Genomic DNA, 17938 nt, shown 5'->3' with positions numbered 1-17938 from the left:
TGACCACCAGTGTCCAGGAACTGTAGCTTCACTTTTCTTTTTACGTCGCTAGCTTGTCACTATTCACCGAGAGTCCTTCATCATCTTTGGCATTAAACGCAGAAAGAGATGTAGATGAAACTGTTGTTCTAACCCGAAACGCGCGGCAGCTTTTTATCGCCATAAAAGCTACCTATCTTTAAAATGTTTCAAGCAAGCTAGCTAACAACTGGTTGACACGCGCACGGGACTCACGCACGCGTAGACAGCGATCATCCGAGAGAGAGAGTGAGAGAGAGAGAGAGAGATTCCCATGGCCCTGATTGGTTGAACACACTGACATCATAGGGAAGGTATTTTTCCTCAATTTTATATCAAAACTATGAAGCAAGAAAAAATGAATTATGAATTTTTGGTTGAATTAGGCTTGTGATGTCTCAGGAATGCTCAATGGTGCCTTTTGTTTTTGTTTCTTGAAAAACATTTGTTTTTCAAGAAACAAATGTTCAAGAATCAACACACAAACACAGTTGTGTACAAAGTATATAATCAAGTGTATTTTCATCTGTATCCACGTTCTGTACACATGTTAAGATCCATTTCACATGAACACTATACAATAGCAATGAGTGAGGAATGGAATATTCACTGAACGCCGAGCAGCTCATGTTGAATGGCACTTTTATAAAAAAAAGAACAAGAAATCACAGTAAATGTAGACTTAACTCAACACAGAAAATGGCTTTATATTATCAGATCTATTGAGTAACAGATTCAGTACATATAAAATGCACAATGCAATGAAACATTTGTTTGTTCCATACTTTTTTCTGTTTTCTCTGTATAATTTGAAAGTAAATAATGCAAACATGTATTTGCAGTCACCGGGGGGGAGAGTGTGCTTTTTTTTGTTTCGAAAATGTAAAGTGTTAAGAGGAGTGGTAACAAGATACATCGAAATATCCGAGAAATATCAATACACTTCACAAACCTTCAATTATTCGTCTCATCGAACAGTCTTTTAGTAACTGAAAGAAAATTATCCATGTTTGGCTGCTTTACAAGGAATATCGATGCCTCAAAGAGATGCTTCAGTTTTCTGTGTGCTGTAGAATTATCCCATGACACTTCTGAGAAAAAGGAGAAGATGAAGAGCGCGCCAGCCCCTGGTGAGGTGGGCTGCTTCCTCCTTCTCCGGGAAGACAGACTTCCTCCAAATGTGATTCGGTGTGTTCCACAAGATTCCTCTGAAGTTCGGGTTCCAGTGGTTTTGATGTGGATTTGAAAGCGGCGTCGGTGGGCTTGTGTTCTTCATACAGGTTCCCCTGTGTACACGTTGCTTTTTCAATCTGCTAGCCACTATATGTACATACAAGCAATGTTTACAGCAAAATACCTCCACTGGTGTCGACTGACTTGTTCACAATTATCCTCACTTGGAATGGCATGGCATCTCGCCGCGAACACCTCAAAACAAACAATGTTCTTGAGCCGTTGTACTCTAAGCTTCACCGCTGGAGTACTATTCATAATCCCTTTACAGTGTTGTATAGTTACTGAACATCATGCTTCATTTATCATACTGCACCATCAACATTGTTCCATCTTCTGCTGCAGTGACTTGAAACCACATAACGTAACATGGAGGCGGCAGAGATGACGTGTCCTCTGAGTGAAACGCTTGCTCTTTCAGCGTAGTCAGAATTACTGGGGCTCTCTCTACTTTATTTACTATTGAGAGCCAATAACTGGCCTGCTTCTGTCTCACATATCATAATGGGGACATTGATGCAGATAGAGCATTACAAAGAAGTACAAAGAAAACATTGAGATAAGTCTGTCCGGAAGTTCGCAGCAGTCTCTTGCTATGTACAAAGTGGATATGCCTCGTCCGGGCTTGTTAAAACCTTAAAAGAACACGTGTATGCAGAGTGTATGCAGAGTGCACCTTGTGACACAGAGGCAACGTTTGACCTTTAAAAGAAACGGAACAGTTGAAAGCAAGGTGCTTTATGCCGTTGCTTTGTTACGGCTTGTGAAAGGTCTCTGTTGACCTGACAGACATGGGAGTGAAATGAAAGCATTTTCCCCTCATCCTCTTGTCTCACTCCTCGTTTCCTCCTCTCTGCTCTCAGACATAATATTCTTTGTCCTTGTTCTTTTTGCCCTTTGTGACCGCCTTGGCCACGGAGGTTGCCGCTGTGCTTTTGTCTTTGACCACTGCTCCATTCCCCTCCACGGTGGAATTGTTGGCAAATGTGTGACTCTGGTCTGTCTGGTAGGAGCCCTCATCCCGGTTGCGGTACTTGTACATGGCATACAGGAGGATAAGAATGCACAGAGCGGCAGCAGCCACAATACCAACCACCATCCCCGTGGTGCTGCTGGACTCCCTGATGACTTCCACGGCACCGGGCTGGCTCTTTTCTTCAGAGGCTGTGGGGTCGGCTGTGGGCACATGGGGAAAATTGGGAGGGTAAGTTAGTCCTGGCGTGTTTCGGGAGGATGGAGGAGCAGGGGGCAGAAGCACCTGGTCGCGGGTGTTCATTTTGCCTGCGGGAATGTGGAGCTTGTCAGGGTTGGTGGTGGGAACATAAGGAGGTAAGGGGCGGGGTTTCTGGACTCCACCCTCACCAGTGGTGGGAGGTGGAGGAAGGACTGTCCTGTCAGTGACCATGGGAGAGTTCTTATTATAAAAGTCCTCATCATCTGATTCCGTCATCTCCCCGGAGCCGAATGCTGAGACCTCCACAGGGTCACCGCAGTCCTCCTGGTCCGGGGGGCAGGAAGGGTGAGGAGGGAGTATCAGGGACTCTTTGGTGGTTTCAAGCGGGGATAGGAAAGTGGGAGGAGGAGGGATGACGGGGTAACGGGTGGCGATGGATGGGGGCTCAAGGGAATCCACTGTTATAATAGGCAACACTAATTCACCTCCTAGAAAAGAAACAGAAAAGGTGGGTAGAATTAAAATGTAAACTCTGGCTGATGAAAGTAGATGATGTCAAATATTAGAGATGTGAGACGGTTCAGTGATGACACATATATATTATAAGACATTTGTCAAACACGAATTAAACCATCATGGCATCGACCTTTAATAATGTACACAGCTCTTAATTGCACGAGTAGATTAAGAATGAAAATATAACCCAGAGCTCACATGTAGATAGACATACAGGATGCCCCATGATAGGCGGCAGCTGAATGAAGAGCATTTAACAAACAGAGCACATGACAGACACAAGAAAAGTGCTTTACTGGGTTTTTTTGCTGTTTGACCCACCTGTTCCTGGCTCACACTCTTCAAGATCCTCATCATCACTTGGACACTCTGCTGATGCCACCAAAATGTCATCGGAGTTCTGCGGCTGGAAGGAAAATGGAGAAAGTGCATTTTGTGTTTTTGTTCAAAGAGTCATCTCGGTCCCGTCATCAAGAGTTCAAGCTTCATTTGATTGTTTTGCTGGCTGACTGTCCCATTTAAAAGTTTGCAGGATGCAGCACTGTAGAACTTTAGTGTTTTTGCTCTGAGCACCACTAGAGTAAATATGCAGCTGCTTTTTATCCTGCACCCCCCAGTGGCTGGCTTCATGTTTATGAACAAACTAAGAGCACCAATGAGCGAGAGTGAATTCTCAGTAGGATAAATGTTTTCAATTAATGTTATATAATTTTGTTTTTTGTATGACTCCTTTATACTATTTCTGCCAAAACAATCTTGAACATGCTCGATCAGGGCTTTGGTTGGTTGGAATTGGATTTTAGGATGCACATTTGAATAAGTGCAAAGCAGAGGAGATGTTTCACTAATGGATCAATTGAAAATATCATGAAGGCGCTTTTAGGGATATTGAACAAGAAATATGCAATAAAAATGCACTCTATTTGTAAAAAAAGAGGCAGGGGAATTTCCCCCTGAAACCAGCTGCTGATATCTTTCCAGTTTGACAGGGTGGGAACATTTTGGACCAAAATCAAGACATTTAAAATGGTGGCTGCTGATATTCACCTGTCTGGATGATGTATTTTGAACTGTATTTCAAAATTATGAAATAAAAATATCAAAAATACATGTCATTAACTTTGCACATTTTTAAATAGTGTGGAATTAATTATGTGACAAATTCAAAATCACACACATTCGAACCTGATGTGATGTAGCCTTACGGGATTAAACCTGTTGTGTGAGCAAGGCAATGTGCAGACAAATATTTAATATATTTCTATAATATCATATTATAATAATCATTTTATATATTTATCTCCTATTTTATTTTATTTACAAGCGAGTAAATAAGTTGCAGGTCCAACCCCCTTGCTAGTTAACCAGCACATTATCTGAGTCCACAGAGAGATAGAGAGCGGCTCTATTTAATCCCTCGATGCATAGATTTGACCCCCAAATGCTGTTATTTAAACAATGCAAATCAATCTGCTGATGTGATAATGAACATGTCAGCATACAAGGTCGGCCAGATCATAAAATCAATTACTCTTATGAATGGTGGATGGGATGTGAGTGGGTGAAATTATTTGTGATAAATCAGGTAAATATTCATTACAGCATATTATCCGGAGACATCCCAGATAAGGTTGCGCCTGTTGTCTGTGCCTGTTCCGTTCCGTTCCTTCCGTTCATCATGTGCTTTATCTTAATTAGTGGATGATATCAGAACACATGCTATGCTGCGCACTACGTCGGATCTTTAGAGGATAAAGCCCACTGTGTTCAAGCGTTCCAGAATTATTATGGCGCCATCGTAGAAAGCCTTGTTGGCCACTCCTTCAGATAGGGTACCATTCAATTCAACTGTCCTCTGACAGCAATAAGTCACTTTCATTTTAACAGAGTGACCAAATGATACATCATAGAGATATTAACGTGTGTCTGAATGGAAGCAGACAGACTTTACTATTTGTTATTCTTCCTAATGTTTCCTAAGATGTGGATCTACAGTCAGCAAACCTTTTTTCCTGTACTAGAGAAAAGCTAATTATAAACACGGTCTCATAAACATAAAATAAATTATGTCCAATAATAAAAATATGGCTAGAGTCACAAAGATCCTTATCTTTACTTAATACTGCTGTGGAAACGCTATGACAATAACACTCTTTATAATAACGAATAATTATTTTCTTCGATCTCTCTCTCACCTTTGAGATGCTCTCCCTCAGACTGGGCGACCGTTGCTTGCGGGTGGTAGTGGTAGCCATAGTGGTGGTGGTCTCCATGATTGTGGTCGACATATCCGACACTGCCAGTGGGGTGGCGGAGGTGGCGTCCGTAGCGAGCACAGAGAGCGAGTCCCCGACCAGGCGGAGGTTCCCCTCCACCTGTATGCTGGGATCATTTTCTGCTGCTAGTTTGAGCACCTGGAGGCCATTGTAGTACAGCCCTGAAATCTGACCCTGGAAGGGCCGACCCTTGTCATGGCCACCAATTTTAATGGCCGCTTGGCTGTTAAAGATGGTCAACTGTCTCCCTGAAGTTTGACAGAGAGAGAGAGAGAGGCGGAGAAGGGGAAAGAATGGCGGAGCAGAGAGAGAGAGAAGTCACATGGGACAGCTTGCGTGGAAATATGAGCTGAGCCAGGTGGGTTTAATAGTCAATTCTGAAATAGATGCTCTCTTTAAATGGGGGGAAGTTAGTTAGCAGAGACTTGATCAATTAGAGTTTACACATGCAGGTTAAAACCATCAAAGGAGCATTCAGTCTATATTTAAAGTCCTATTTATGCTTTTTTTTTATGTTTAGTTTTTTTTTTTTAAATTATGGTCCTTTTGAATTATCACCGAGTAAGCAAACTGTCTGTGTGGGAAAAAAAAACAAACAAATGTGAGCAACATTAACAGCAGCAGCAACAAAAGGTTTGGCAGACTGACATGGTCATTCTACGAGATAAAGAAATGCAAGTCTGAGGGGGAAGAATTACAGGCAAACATCGTTTTATGTGGTGTCAGTTATATTTTTTTACAACATTTCAGTTTAAGAGGAACAAGAACTGGTCAACTATGCAACGTTGTTGTAAACAGCATTTTAATGATTTTTATGTAGAATACCCACAATATCTAGTTAAGGGGGGAAAAAGAGGATTCGACCAGGATTATGTGTTTTAGGTAACTGGTTTATAATCTTTGATAAGGTGCAGCTTTTCCACAAGATGCAAGGATGACAACAAAATAAATGTCAGGCACTTTATACCCCTTAGCTGTGACGCGTTTAAATTCCACTTGAAGCTTTATTTTTGTCATCACAATTCATAGCCAATAAAACTTTAAATTGAAATGAAGGGAAAATATTGGTTAACTTGGTTATTGTCACCCTTGTCTTCTGGTACTGCACCTCTTATGGGGGGAAAGGTTATTACTAGTTATTTTAAAGGATTAATTGATTAATCACTTAACTTTTACCTTTATCGAGTAGCCACTCGTCAACTACCCGACCAAGTCTGTATGGGATTCTTTGTCTAGCAATAGCCAGTCGTTCATTATCATAGTGTCCTTCAAAGAATTTGGAGAGACAGATTAAAGGTTAAAAGTCTGCAAACTGAAAGATCACATGGTTAGAAACAGAGTTATAATGTAGCTAACAGGTTAACAAGTTATCAATTTTAACCCAGTTGTGAGTTAAAAGAAACTTGTGCCTTACTTAGTGTTGTCTAGTTATTATGATTAACAGTTTCAATGCTAATTAGAGTACGGTTTAGGCTATTTATAATGTGCTACACTAGTTAGTGTTGTAGTTAGCTTTTTTTATGAGAATAGATTAATCCTAAGTAAACATCAATGACAGTAAAATGTAAAGGAATTAAATGTACTACATGACAAAAAGGTTAATTCAGGTAGACATAAAAAAAAGCATTAAAAAATAAGTCATTCAAACAAACACAGTCATTTCTTGCATTTAGTCAATAATAAACATTGTGTAGTTACAGCCAAAACAGTTATAGGAGGAAAAGTCTGACCCCACCTCTGTTCCACACATGTTTCTGATATACAAAATGTGTTTTTATTGAAGCTCCCACACAATATCAATACCATGTCTCCATTAGAAAGTAATGGGAACTAAAATATCATGTCTCTTTCCACATGTTCAGTAGTGGATAAAGTTCTTCTTAGTTATCAGAAAAAACATGGTAGAATCAGCACTACTAGTCAGAGGTTAAAGTGGGATTTAGTAGGCGGAGGGACCCTAAATTCATAGCAAGAGCTAAACCAGCTATAGAGAAAGTATCTAATTTGGTCGAATATAACACCCCAAACACTAATCCTAAATGTATTTTAACAATTATTTTATTAAACAAAACACATTTGACAAAAATATAGATGCAATTCTTTTGTTTTTGCTGACATTTTTCAGGATTTGAAATAGTTGGCTACTTTGTCTGTGCACAAGTTTTATTGCCTGTTTAGTGAGCATTTGTCCCTCATGGAGAGCCATCAACCTGAGAGGTTGAGCATATCCAGATGCCGATTGAACATGATGTGTTCATGTGTGCATGAACTGTTGTGACAATAAACGTGAAACTGGCAATCAGACTTATTCATTATTTTGTTAAAGGTCCCAGAACTGTTTTGGTCCATTTTAACCTCTGCTACTAGGACTGGTTTAAGTGAGGCAGGACTTGATGTCTCTATTTAACACATGCACATAGAAGGCAGAAAATATACTGTATGATACAGACTTCAACAGCATGAACTGTCAGTTCCTGATGCAGAGCCCACTTAATGTCAATGCTATAATTACTTGATATATTCAATAATTGAATCCTTGAATATAGACTTGTACTTATTCTGCAATGAAGAGTTTCATGTCATCAGCTGCAATGTTCTGACTTACAACAACCATATTCTTACATTATATATAAGTTCACACATTATATATAAGTTCTATGTAGAGCTTAGTCAAAGGAAGTTATTTGAAAGCTTAGGAGAGCTTCTTTGCAAAGGGGAAAAGGCCAACTGAGGAGCTAGAAGAGGAGCTGACAAGAATAGAAAGCTTCTTTTAACAGACCATAAAATACGGGTTTATCAACAGGTGACTCATGCACCAAGTCTCCGCTGCATAATATGTGGTGACAGGCTAGAAAACGAGGTAATGAAGTCTTCAACACATACAGATTAAGAACCCTGGAATTAAAGACAAACCCTTGGAAATGTTTGAAAGAAAAAAACATGAAGGACAGAAGAAATTATTGAGGGCCACATCTTCAACAAATGTGTGCTATTGTGAGTTTGTCCTATCTGACCAAGTCAACACTTAGTATGCAGTGCCGTTGACATATTTTAAGCCTAAATAAAATCTATACAATTTTCATATTGGCAATAAAAATAATTGTGTTTAGCTATATTGTACTGAACTACATTCACTGTAAAGTTAACTTTATTCATAAAAAAAATATTCAGAGAAAATATCCAGTAATAGGCTATTTAAATATTTCTCCATTTCAGACTCATCTGCCAAACAGGCTGTACAAGCTATAGCAGCTGATGAAGACTCTGTCATTGCTAGACGCACAAGGCAGCTTCACGTTAATGCATCAGCTTCAGATTGCTCTGTTGTTCCCTAAATACGACACATTAAATATGCGCGGCAACTTAATGAGGAAACAGCTACCAGAAATCTGAATTAAAGTATGCCACTGAGAATGTCAGTATTTTACAGACAGTACATTTTGCAACCGTGGATTTGATGATTTGTGTTTGCAAACTCCTTCCCTTATTCAGGTCCGTCATGCTCCCTATTTACATGCCGTATAACCATATTCTTTGTCCCCACAGTCTTACCTGGTGGATAGCGCTCAATGATTGGATGGTTGTCCACCTGGAGAGTGGCATTGCCACCGCTGCGTGTGAAGCGAACAACATGGTACTTGCCGTCATTCACTATGACAGCAGGCTCATCGATGGTGATGTCATCTGTTCCTACATTGAATATGACACCAATTTTTCCTTGATCCTGCAAATAAAAACATGAAAAATGATGAGTGTCAAGTTAAACAACTGGCAAAAATTAGACTACAGATCTTCCATCTGCTTCAGAGTCTTAATATATAATATAATATAATATAATAATGTGCTAGATTTGTGAATTTTGCATTTTTTTTCTGCTTATAAAGTTCATCATATAATTGGTAAGATATATCCTCCACCTGTCCTGTTTATCGCCACTGGTGTGTAAAGCAAACCAGTGCATATTCATGAGCAAAATTCAGGGTAGTACAGCCTTAGGTCAAACTCAGCCCCCTCTCGTCTGGAGGACAACATCATTGGAGCCAGAGCAATCTGCCAGGGGGCTTTATAAGGGTTCAACGATAGAGTTGCTTCCAACTTATTCTTGATTACAAAACAGCCCCAAAGTACCCTTTGGCAGCTGGAAACACTGCTGCACCACAGTGGTAGTAAATAAAAGATTGGCCTTTATAGTTCACCTAATTATGGATCCTTTCTTTCTTTCTAATTTCGCTTCCTAATGCCCATGTGTTTGAGCATAAAGCTACTCTAGTATTTCGCACCTATCTTTATAGACATCAGCTCTGATCACTTCCCTGTTTCCACCAGAGCTTACGTGTCGGATCAGCAGTCTTCTCTGATACATATCAGTGGAAAATATGTAGATTTAAAAACGGATACACAATTATAAGGATGCATTTAAAAAGAAAAAAGAAAAAAGCAGATGGTATGTCAGAGCTGCTTATATACCGGTATTTTTAAACATAACATAGGGCATATAGATTCTTCAAAGTTTCAGTCAATCATGTGGCCATTTTAACACAGAATTTCTGTATTAATGATTTTCAATACTGACAATCAGAAAGAACTGAATGTAAAGATGCACTATGTAAAGTTCCAGCTTTGTCTTATTTGTTAATCAAGAGTATTTCAAGCATGACAAAGATGCCCTTTTCATACTGGGTGGCGTATTTATACTGATGTCTTAAAGGTTGTTCCTTAAGGAGGATTTTGACCCCTTGGTGACATGAATTACACAGGTGTACTCATGTTTTATAAGGATCCACTGTTGTTAAATAGAAAGTTTGATATCTGACAATGATTTTAGGAAGTGAATGCTCTTCAAAGGCACCTCACTTGAAAACCTCTAAATGCCAGCAGCACTATAAAAATCCATATATCATGTGTAGCATTTTCTATTTCCATATCTCCCTTGTGGCCAGTGTTATTTTGACTAGCTTATCTGAGCCCTCACCTAGTTTTCACAAGAAGGAAAGAAATAGCGCAAGAAGACAATAATTTAAGAGTTTATGAAGCAACAAGGAAGCATTCCATATTCTTAAAAACCATTACACTGTCTCAAGAGAATACAACAAAGTGCTAAACAGGGTCTATTTCCAGGTATGATTGTTGTTGTGTGCTTTGACAACAGGTGGCATTTTAATTATTACCCCACTCACAGAAGTTTGCTCCCTGTGGCGTTCATCATGGCAAATCTGTCCCGTCATTACATGCAACAAAATGCTGATTTCCTCCAGAAAAAAAAACAACACACACAGTTGCTGGCAACTGTTGAGGAGTCATTCGCTTCCACCAAATTTATCTCCCTTTTGTGGACATTATTCCATAAAAAACATCGGAATATTAACAAAACAATCTGTCAGTTTTGTAACATTTACACGTCAAGTTCAAAACCCTCCTTACTATGTGGAGCTGAAGATAGTCTCCGAGTCCATGAGTGCTTTCCACTCGCACCAGAATGGCATCCTTCTGTTGACAGCTGAACCCCACAGCTAACCGGTCAGCTCGGGTGCTTGGGCGCTCATTGGGGGCCCAAATGAATGTGATGAGAGCGCCCCCTTTCCCAAAGATGTACGTGGTTCCAGCTGGAATGAGACAGGAGGAGAAACAGCAGTCAGGGAGAGAGAGAGAGAGAGAGAAAAAAAGGTTGTGCTGTAAACAGGTAGAATTTATAGTATTGGTTAATGTTTGTTTCTGAAATGTTTGTGTAGTAGTGGGAGATTTTCAAGGACAAATATTCAAAATATTCAGTACTAGTACAATCCCGGGTATTGATTTGAAATGTCTCTCAGAAACAAAATGCCTAACCCCCCCACCACACCGCCTGCCTTACACACATACCATTGTTCATTTTTCAAAATATTATAGTACACACAGAAAATCTCAAACCAGGAAGGCAGTGAGAAATATTTAACAAGGAGGACTGCTTTCTCCTTCAATCAAATTTAAGTAGCCACATTCACAGAGGTTTACTTTCCTAGATGTTAAATAATGACACCAATCAAAGTTGCATCTTTTATTTTCAGTATTTCACACTGCACTGCAAACTCTGAGGCTAAATCCAATACCATTCATTCATTTTCTTGAAGGCGAGACGATCAGTAATCATCTCGTCTTCAGCTGCTTATCCAGCACTATTGACTCCTGAATATAAGGGCATAGCCTGCAATAAATCCACGGGTTTCATTCACACATATTTTTGCCTGATGTGACATAGATATTATGTTCACTTTGTAGATGTGGGGTATTTCTCTGATTCTGTTCGTGAGGAAGACACCATCTCTATGTTCAAGAGTAGACTAAAGACTTTCCTTTTTAATAAAGCTTATAGTTAATCTATACGTTAATCAATCATGGAACATGGAATATGGAAACCACATAGTAAAATTAAGTGGATTTAAAACTAGCACCTTTGTTGCTCTGAGGCAACAGTGCAAGAGCTAGTATCAGCTGCACAAACATATTCACAGTCGGATAGCCATTTAATATACTTCTGATGAGTCTGAACCCAGCTGGCACAGCACACGTATTTCATACTTCATGCATCTCGGAGTGAATATGAATGAAGTAATAAAGATTTCTGAATAACCTTCCTGCATTCAGTAGGGCAACATGACAAAGGTGACATGTAGTGCAGCATGCAGATTACTGAAGGCTGTATAGGCAGTGATTTATTGGGAAAACAATAAATATATTAAGAATATAGACTTGCGTAGAGCTCTAAACTGTGAGCAGTTGTGCAGAAATCAGGAGTTATGGAGACATATTAAGTCTGAATTTGTCTCCTGACTTATTGCATCTCAGGCACACTCCTTCCATGGACTATTAAATGCAGCTCAGTGAAATAAGGAGAATGAATGGGACAGGCTAAAGTCTGACAGATAGAAAATACAGATAAAATATGGTGTTCAAGGTAGAACGTGGTAGAAATAGTTGCCGTATAAATTTTTTGCATCAGATTAATCAAATCAATTGAATTTAGGACACAGGAAATCTTGTGCATTTTAAGCACATGCTTAATTAATTCTGTACATGCAGAATTAAATGCCATCATGGTTGAATTGCTGTTCTTACCATCATGAGAATGATGTGTCCAGACAGTTAGTTCTCAAACTGAATGTCTGCTGCCTCAAATAACCCCATCCTTCCATTATAATATTAAGGATTTCCTCCATTCAGATTTCACATGACTCGTGACTGAAATGTCATTCTAAGATAGCGTATTAATGCTTGATCTCATTGCAAAAGTCAAAAAGATATTTCCCATGAATGCACTAGAATAGCTTTTATGGAAGGAAGTCATTATGGTTAGGTATAAATTTTCATTAAGACAGCTCTTAAGATTGATGTCTTTTAATTTTTACACCATTGTTACATCAAGACTGGAGTATTTGCAAGCTTGCATCAATTGTAATCGTTAAACTAATTTCGTGTTTTCTTCTATTCCTGCATGTATTCAGTAATTGTGTTTGTAAAAAAAAGAGCAGTGTGATGAAAACACATTTAAGAGATTTATACGATCTAATGCCTCCTTTTTAACATTTTGATTAAGGTCAACATTTATAGTGTTATGACCATTTAATGTGTTCATTTGCCTCAGTTTGGGGTGAAGACTGTGATGAAAATTCAATTGCGGAGTCAGAAAACAACCTGCTCTTCAACTCTACTTGAGGATAGCGTCCCATTAACACGTCGCCCATCATGCTATGCTGCAGTGTTAAACTGCAGACACGGTTAAAACGGTGGCCGTGGGTGCCTTTAATATTAACACCAGCTGTCTTTTCGTACAACGGCAATCTGTTTTCTCTGAGAGTCCAACAATTACGTGTGATTCTCTGCTTTACTATGTTCGCACTCCGGCAAAATTCAAATTGATAACAAGAGATTACTTTCTTCATAAATTGATGACTTCATTACCTATGCATTTTGATAGATAGATCCCCGTGACGGTGCTTTCATCAACAGCAAATTACATTCTTTACTAGTAATTCTCACTGATTTTGAAGGTTGCTTTTAAGTGTTGGAAATGTTACCGCTTTTTAATCTGTTCATTAACAAATTAAAACTCCAACACAAACATAACCTTCACAATTCAATGCATACAGACAAATAGTACTGCTGTTTCCTTTCTTCTTCTCTTTGACCTTGCTGAATTTGTTTTACATTGGTCCAAGGGGACAAGTTTTGCTTTTGATCTTGATGCACATTCTATGGGTATTAATTGTGTACTGTTACTTTTGCCAAGGTAGGACTTCATCTTTAAATGGAGCATTTTGTAATTCCAGTAATGGCATTTTTTTCGATGATGACTGTAAGCAGCCTTGCCTAAGTTCTGCATCTCGGCTTACCTTTCATGCATTGCAGCAAAATATTTCTTCTTTTCAGTTCCCATTTTCCTCCCCCAGTTTGTTCTGCTTTGCTGCAAAACGAGAGCAGCGCAGCATTTATCTTGGCCTCTGATTTTTGCTCACTGTGCCATCCTTCGCCTTATCCACTATTTTCTCCCTCTACATCTTGGTAAAAGTGCGATCAACACGCAATTTTTGCCTTGATTTACAAAACAAATGACAAAACAATGATGATGATGGCATTATAACATCAGTTCAATTCACTAGCAGCATCTGTGCACAACATGGAAGCTGGAGGACTAGATTTTTATTATTTTTATTGTTGGGAGTGTGCATGCGTTTATATATTTATTGGTATAATTATGTGTATGCATACCTGCCTAACTGTCATCCTGGAGGGTAAATATAATATGCTACCTGAAAGGGAACGAAGTCCTATCTGATAGATGTTTTGATGGCCCTCTCCCTTTGCTTGCAGTTCTTGTGGCTAGAAATAAAGCATTTTGTCTGATTGCATTGAGATACTAGATCATTTTTCTTCATATTTTATAACTTGAAAGTGAGGGTAATATATTTTATGTTCAAATCAATCCCTGAATAGTAATGAATACTAATAAGTGCTCAAAGACGTCATATGAAATAACTACACTAAGCCACGTCTTCCACTTCCACTTCGTCCACAGATATCTCTCTGGAAGCATCAGCTACTCTTTGTCTTTCCACAGTTAGACAATCCTAACATCAATATTGGGGCTCTGTAGAATTAAATGCAGCAGATTCTCACTGAGCTGTGCAGAAGTGCTTGTTTAGTGAATGATGAGTGGTCAGCTACAGCGTATTCATGCTTACATTCTGGATGAGAGCATATAAGGTCACTGGTGCAGGGGGGGTCATGGTTTTGCTACCTCTCTTGTGTAGTTGTTAATGGATTAGTTCAATAAAAACCTCCACAACACCAACAGTGAAAAGACACTTTAAACAATTTAAAAAGCCTATCAACAAAGAGCATAAGCAACTAATTATTATAACCCCAAAGAAAATGCATTCTTTCATAACCTTTGATTATGTATTAATTCACTGGCAACTAATCCTGTTATATTTCTCCAGAACGCCTCTCACTGAAAAGCAATATCATGATGCACAACCTAAATTAAAAAAAAACATTTCTGTGGTCAAATTTAAACTAGGCCATCAAATCTATTTGTCCCATTAAACACAAGGAAACATTGTAGAAGTTCAAGTTCTTCATCTTCTATTTTGTTCTGCGTTATTATATGTCACTCAAGTAAACATCATGTGAATAAATTTGTTTGTGCATGACACGTGGACCTGACGTTGTTATGGCGTTTGAATATAGTGCAGCAGAAGTCAAAAGAAATACTGAAAGCTCTCCATAAATGTAGATTTTTGTTCATTTCAAGATCGATGACAAGCTAAAACCATCATTAGTATCTGTGCGTATGCCAGATACTGTATGCTGCGTGGTATAACAATATACTTAATAACCTGTGCTCAACATGAGGGGTGAGAGGCTTAGCAGTAGGATAGGTGGCCTATAAATAGCCATAGCCCAGAGGGCCTCTAAAAGACTGTGGCTATCCTTGACACACACACACACACAAGCACATTCAAAACTGACTTCTTCTGCGACAATGGTTATATAACCCAGTACCAGTAAATGTTAATCAATAGCTGCACACACATTCCACAAAGTGCATTATGTCATTGTGGAAATAACGTGAAGTATACATTTCTCTCTAAAGTACTGTCTGCACCATTAATGATGCACTTACATTCGTTTTCTACGGAGGAACACGTCCTTCACAACAAGCCACAGCACTGAATCTAGAGCTAATAGAAAATGTATCAGCGATTCTTTGAAGTGTTTTCTTTGTAGGCCGGTTTGATCATAGACTGTGCCGCACCTGTAAAAGCCTGGCCGAAAATGATATGGATATAATAGTGCAGATGTAATTAATCAAGTTTCTATTGCAACTGACAAAGTGAAAAAGACACTACACATCTCCTTTTATCGAACATAAAAGTGACTGTTAGGACAGAAAATTCAAAGTGCAGTATAAAAGGGAATCTGGTGTCAGCACTTTGCTGGAGCCAATTCAAGCACTGAAGACAATTTGATGTAGAGTATTGACGACCAATACTCACCCTTATACTCTTATATCTCAAATTACACAGACCAGGTGATCATAATTTGGGGGAAAAGTTGTCATTAGTCCCGAACTGATTTAGTAAAATACTGTCATATCATAAAACACAGACCATTACAGGGAATGCAATCTGCTGTTTAATCAAATAAGAATCTCATTGGAAGTGATAGAGATTTGCAATGATGATTCACTATACCATTGATGTGTATTTTGAATAAAACAAATGCACACACTGGTGCTGTAGCATCGTAAGTTGTTTTCAAACTCGGCTGTTTGGCCCGTTTGTTTCCTGGGATAGTCCGCTTTGGGCAGGTGTGAAAGCTCATCCGAACGTTGGTGCGCACCAAAAAACTCTGGTCAAGCTGAAAACATGGGTCTCGGTTCGCTTTGAATGCGGTGTGAAAGCTCCCCGGACCAAACACAGGACCAAATGCACGTAGTAACGCTATATGCAGTGCAGAGTAGAGGAAGTACAGCGCACACTCCAAACCAAAACAAACATGGGAGAGGGAGGGATTTCCCCTCCTACATTGTCTAATCGACGAGCGCCCCTCTCAACCATGGGATGATTCTCAGAAAGTTTGGTTCGCTTTAGAACTCACAGTGTGAAAGCAGGACCAAAACAAGTGATAAATGCAACAATGTTGCGACTTTCAGCTCCCCAATTGAACCGAGCCCGCCTGGTCAGCTGTGAAAACGACCTTAGAAAGCGTCATGGGAAAAACGCAACCATTACTGGTACTGATGGGTAGATAAAATTGGTTTAATGGTGCACTGTGCCATGAGAGAACTACCAATGGTGCCTCAATATAAAGAAGCAACAAATCCCTTTTGTCATATGTATAAATATCTAAATATACTTATTTAAGTATGTCGGATGGCAAAATCAAGCTCTTATCTGGATATTTATTCCTGACCCTTGCCACTCAATAAAAACAATACTAAGAAATTGTTGGAGGGAAATGCCTTACCATGGCCCCCTCTAGTAAGAAAGGGCATCCTGTTGATGGCAATTGGAACAGTGCCATGCTTGTTGTGAAAATGGTGGACATGGTGCGTGGTGCTGAGACTAGAAGACACGCGTGCTGTTCCAGTCTGGATGGGGAGTACATTGAGCAACACGAACCAGAAGGCTAGTCTGGTACAATAACTCACGCCCATGCCCAGGCTAAAGCGTGACCAACCGCTCCTCTGTCCGAGCACAGGGCCTGCTGAAAAGAGTCTACCCATGTATATCAGATCCTCATGGGCCCAGTAAAGACAGCCTGGCCAAGGTTTGGCACGTGGCAGTTTGACTTGAAGACCACAGGGCATCTCAGTGACAAGCGGTGCCCATTTGTTTCATAATCCCTCAGTTTGAGTGGGGAGGAACAAGATAGTGGAAAAATATCCTTTGAAATCGTTACAAAAATAATAAAAGAGATGTTTCAGGATAGCAGTCAAAATCCAATCAATGTCCTTGTAGAAGAAACTGGAGCGCGGCCAACTTATTTCTTATTAACATTTGGCCAAGACATCTAGAAAGGCAAAGCCGGTGCTACGACCTCACTGAAAACCATCCCAGAGCACATTCTCCAGAAAGTGAGCCAAGGGTATCCAAAATGCAGAATTGATACGTATCCAAATGAAGAATGAGGATGAATCCACACATAATTTCAAGCAGGAACGATGCTCAACCATGACCACTTAGGCACAAAAAGTGTCAGGATGAAGCCTCATGGGACAAGAACTGTCTCCATCGCCGACAGGTGGAGCTTGAGGGGAGCGGAACCTGCCCAGTAAAAAGAGCGTCCCTCCACCGCAGCAGGACACGCCACACACGTCCGTAGGAAACTGGATCATCTCATTAATCAAAAAGGACACAGAGTCAAAAATGAGAAGATGCAGCAGCGGAGGCTAATTCAGAAATCAATGCTCTTTCTCCGTTTTAGTCTGGAAAAGGGGACGAGAACAGAGATGGGAGAGAGAGGGAGAGAGAGGAGGGACCAGCTGCAGCAGCACGGTGAAGGAGAAAATGCAGAAAATAAATAAATAATGTCTCAGCGGCTCCTCATTTACTCTCTCTCAGATGCAGAAAATCCACGGAATGGTAATCTCCGATGTGACGGAGATCCGCCACAATGTTGCCGTAGCGCAGAGCGTCTCTGTTTCAAATGCACGTATGATCCGTCACTCTCATCCAACCTG

The 17938-nt window shown here is 39.8% G+C and overlaps 1 protein-coding gene across 1 annotated transcript in view; it reads right to left on the bottom strand.

Annotated features, from left to right (window-relative positions):
* Positions 1-2110: 2110 nt before the first annotated feature.
* LOC137916079 (neurexin-2-like) overlaps positions 2111-17938 on the bottom strand; it is a 45578-nt gene continuing 29750 nt past the window's right edge. The window contains exons 12-16 of the mRNA XM_068759199.1: positions 10639-10820; positions 8770-8941; positions 5137-5465; positions 3263-3341; positions 2111-2427 (exon numbers count right to left, since the gene is read on the bottom strand). Of these exons, the coding sequence (XP_068615300.1) occupies positions 2111-2427; positions 3263-3341; positions 5137-5465; positions 8770-8941; positions 10639-10820 (1079 nt within the window). The remainder of the gene's footprint in view (positions 2428-3262; positions 3342-5136; positions 5466-8769; positions 8942-10638; positions 10821-17938) is intronic.

Source organism: Brachionichthys hirsutus, unplaced genomic scaffold (assembly GCF_040956055.1).
Source record: "Brachionichthys hirsutus isolate HB-005 unplaced genomic scaffold, CSIRO-AGI_Bhir_v1 contig_923, whole genome shotgun sequence".
Lineage (NCBI taxonomy): Eukaryota > Metazoa > Chordata > Actinopteri > Lophiiformes > Brachionichthyidae > Brachionichthys > Brachionichthys hirsutus.
Note: the sequence above shows the minus strand (reverse complement) of the source record. Positions and strands in the feature narration are given on the sequence as shown.